Source organism: Otolemur garnettii, unplaced genomic scaffold, assembly GCF_000181295.1.
Source record: "Otolemur garnettii isolate 467f Iridium unplaced genomic scaffold, OtoGar3 scaffold00012, whole genome shotgun sequence".
Taxonomy (NCBI): domain Eukaryota; kingdom Metazoa; phylum Chordata; class Mammalia; order Primates; family Galagidae; genus Otolemur; species Otolemur garnettii.
Genome location: NW_003852407.1, coordinates 19,853,109 through 19,857,416, shown reverse-complemented (window position 1 = coordinate 19,857,416; position 4,308 = coordinate 19,853,109). Strand labels below are relative to the sequence as shown.

At 42.5% G+C, this 4,308-nt stretch overlaps 1 protein-coding gene across 1 annotated transcript in view; it reads left to right on the top strand.

The window, feature by feature from the left end:
• The window catches only part of DSG2 (desmoglein 2), a 50,333-nt gene extending 47,209 nt beyond the window's left edge, over positions 1-3,124 (top strand). The window contains exon 15 of the mRNA XM_023510259.1: positions 902-3,124. Coding sequence (XP_023366027.1) covers positions 902-1,918 — 1,017 coding nt within the window. The 3' untranslated portion in view covers positions 1,919-3,124. The remainder of the gene's footprint in view (positions 1-901) is intronic.
• The last annotated feature ends 1,184 nt before the right edge of the window (positions 3,125-4,308 follow it).

The window sequence follows — 4,308 nt, the reverse complement described above, 5'->3', positions numbered from 1 at the left end:
TCATAGCTCACAGCAACCTCAAACTCTTGGGCTGGAGTGATCTTCTTGCCTCAGCCTCCTGACTAGCTGTGACTATAAGCACCCACCACAACATCTGGCTGTTTTTAGAGATGGGGTCTCTCCCTGGCTCAGGCTGGTCTCAAACTCTTGAGCTCAAGCAGTCTACCTGCCTCAACCTCCCAGAGTGCTAGTACTACAGGCGTGAGCCACCATGCCTGCCCTACCTTAGCCTCCTTTAATTATTTATTTATTTGCTTATTTATTTATTTTTGAGACAGAGTCTCACGCTGTCACCCTGAGTAGAGTGCCATGGCATCACAGCTCACAGCAACCTCAAACTCTTGGGGTTAAGCGATTCTAGTAGCCTTCCAAGTGGCTGGGACTACAGGTGCCCACCACAACGCCCAGCTATTTTTTGGTTATAGTTGTCATTGTTGTTTGGTGGGCCTGGGCTGGATTCAATCCCGCCAGCTCTGATGCAAGCCTGGCTGCTTGAGCTACAGGCTCTGAGCCCTTAGCCTCCTTTAATCTGAAATAATCTACCTTTCATTGTTTTTCTTATTAATTGTTTTTAAGAATGCAGGCTGGACTCTGTCAGTTCTGCACAATCTGTGTAGAAGTTGGCTTCATCTCTGTGGCTTCATAATGGGGAGAGGGAGAAAAGACCTCCTGGAGGAGACCTGAGACTGCTTGTGGTGTCCTCTCCTTGAGGGACACAACAGGTCCTGGAGAAAGAAAGACTAATTCAGGCCAGTCCTTTGTGGGAGATTTCTCGATCTGTTTTTCTGTGATGTTTTCTTGTAATTAGACTTAGGTTATACATTTTGAATTGGAATATAAAGTCTTACTTTTAAGTGGACTGGTGTTGCTAATCCCTTGTCTCTTTTTATTGTTATTGTAGAAAGCAGCCTCTTACACTGGGGACGATGAGACTCACATGGCCAAAGACTGCCTTCTGGTCTATTCTCAGGAAGAAACCGACTCCCTCCGTGGTTCCATCGGCTGCTGCAGTTTTATTGAAGGGGAGCTAGACGACCTCTTCTTAGATGATTTGGGACTGAAATTTAAGACACTAGCTGAAGTTTGCTTGGGTCAAAAAATAGATACAGATATGGAAATTGAGCAGAAGCAAAAACCTGTCGCAGAAACAGGTGTGAACACAGCATCCCGCTCGCTCTATGAGCAAACCGTGGCTGATTCGGGGAATGCTTACTCCCCTGGCAGTAGCTTTCAGGTTCCAAAATCTTTGCATGAAGCAAATGGGGAGAAGATAACTCAGGAAATAGTCACTGAAAAATCTGTGTCTTCTAAGCAGGTACAAAAGGTAGCTACACCTCTTCCCGATCCACTGGTTTCTAATGATATTATAGTAACAGAAACTTCCTATGCCACAGGCTCCACCGTGCCACCGAGCACTGTGATCTTGGATCCCAGACAGCCACGGAGCCTAATAGTGACAGAGAGGGTGTACGCGCCAGCCTCTGGTTTGGTAGATTATGCTAACGAAGGCAAAGTCGTGGTCACAGAAAGAGTAATCCAGCCTAACGGGGGCATACCTAACCCTCTGGAAGGCACCCAGCACCTGCAAGACGCACAGTACGTCATGGTGAGAGAGAGAGAGAGGGTCCTTGCCCCCAGCTCGGGTGTGCAGCCCACTCTGGCTGTGCCCAATATAGCAGTAGGACAGAACGTGACAGTGACAGAGAGAGTGCTAGCCCCTGCTTCCACTCTGCAATCCAGTTACCAAATTCCTGTAGAAGATTCTGTGAAGGTCCAAGAGACCCTGGTTTCTGGAGCTGTAGCCCCTGGCCCTCTGCCAAATTTTGGGTTAGAGGAATCTGGTCATTCTAATTCGACCATGACTACATCTTCCACCAGAGTCACCAGGCACAGCACCGTACAGCATTCGTACTCCTAGACAGCACCCAGCCGCAAACGACCCCGAGTTTAACTAGCAGGGACTGATTTCATGTTTCCAGTATGCCTGGCTTTTCCTGAGTCTTAACAGACATGCAGAGACACACACACAGCTTAAAATTGTTCTCGGTTACTGATATGCAAACGGCTACCCTGCCTCTGCTCCCATGAATGTGTTTCCGAGAAGCTGGGTGATTTACTCAGGACGTGAGGAGGATGCTATTTCTTAGGCGCCTTTTAGTGATTTATGCACACCATAGTCACAAAACAAAATAAATAGAGAATGGATCTGGCTTCTGAGAACATACCAAATTAGCACAGTTACCAGTTCACCAGCCATCCAGTGGAGAACCCAGGAAACTGATCGGGTCTCTGGACATGAACATTTCATATTGATATTGTATGCTCTATACTTGACAAGTTGTTTATCCAAAGATGCATGTGCAATCTGGGTTTCCAGTTTTGTTGATTTTCCTTAAGACTGGAACCTTTTTAAGCCTGTGTGAGGTTGATTAAATTTTGGAATGCTGACGTGGTAACAACACATATCTGTGTTTCTGTGCACACAAGTGCGTGTGTGTATATGCAGATGCTTATTCTTTATGGTCTTAAAATAGCATTATACCTCCTCATTTCAACAATCGTGAAAATTTTGAACACTTCAAATTCAGTTGCATCATCCAGGACAACATTCATAATTGTAAAATAAGTTTATTTTTTATAATAATATGCCATGAATAAACCAACTCAGAATCCACTGTCTTCTAAATAGCTAAAATTTAGTGCAGCTAAATTAACAAACTGCATTCTCTACTATAGTAGGAATCAGACCTACTTCACTGCGATAGACCCTCAGTGCCTCACAATATTTGATGAAGTAAACCGAGTTGCACAAACCGTTCTCTTTCTACAGTTGCCAAAAATATCAAAAGACGCCAATCACTGTAATTCTGTGTGTGAAACTATGATTGCATTCTGATGTCTCCAACGTACTGACTGGCTCACGTAACTAGTAAATATTCTAAAAACCTCAAATGATTGACCTGATTTTGCACAACACCCTTGCCTTTCCTTCATAGAAATTATTTTTTTACAAGTTATGTGGGTCGTGTAGCTCCTCAGTAGATCACATTTTACTGCTCCCAGAAATAATAATGTTTCAAGATAATATGTGCATATCAGTAATAATTTTTATAACTATTTCCCACAGCACAATGGTTTTCATAATTTTTAAAGACAGTTGTCTGGGCTCTTAAGCTATTTTGCTATTTTGAAATGAAACTTTCAAAGTTTACTTTTGTAGAGTATTTTTTTAAAATACTGTTGACTTGAATTGTGTGCTGGAAGGTTTTTATCTCCCACTAACTGTGTATAGATAAGAGCAGATATTTTTAGATGTCCGAAGTCTTTTCTGCGATTTAGAAATTTTTACTCTGTTTAGTAATAGCTGTGGGGTTTTTTCCCTTTGTAGACTCTGTCATATTTTGCCAAGTATACAACTACTGTGTGGTAAATGTGACATGCATACTCCTGACAAACAAAATTTGGTCTTAAGTGTCCTCCTTGGGTGGGTTTGAAAACCTGACCTGTCTCTTGTATATAACAGAATCACATTTTCTAAATGGTTTTCTTTATTCCTAAAGAAGTGATTTGCATTGGTTTTACATTTGGTTCTTGGGAGCTGATATTTGTATGTCTTTCATCATACAATATTTAAATAAAAAGACTGCCTTGAGTGTGACCTTTTCCACCTGTCTTTTTATTGCTCTCCTATTCCATAAAGAATATAGATGGCTTGGTGTTAGAGGAGAGAGTCCCTGCCTACTGGCAGGTGTTTTTTGGACTTTGTTATTTAATTAGATTTGCTTACAGCATTGCACAGCCAGCTCCCCAAAAAAAGTATCTGCTGTGTTTTTCAAATTAAGCTAGATACCCTGCATTTCCATTTTCTAACTCTGGCAATCGTATTCAGAAGGGATTAAAGGTCTCTCTCTGCTCAAAAAAGTAACCTAGAGAAGTCTGTTGCCTTTGGCTGGGGAAACCTCTCATCTCTGACCCAAAGAGATGAAATCATTCTACCAGTGCTAGAGAGGCCGTTTGAATCGCTTGTCATAGTTTATAAGGGAAGAGATCAGAGTTGCTGCTGTAAAAGAAGAAAAAAAGATCTTTTTCTTCTACTCTTCTAGTTTCTCCCCCGGGCTCTGTCACAGAGTAACAAGATGAAAACAAACATGTACATCGCACACATACATGCAGGAAACTCTAGGACGAATAACTCAAAAGGGCGGTTACAACTGGGTTTACAATGAAATGAGCGACCAAATGGGGCAGCCCTGGAACTGTTGGGTTTCCAGGCAGCTGCCTGCGTCCTAAAATGTTGGGGTTTCAGGC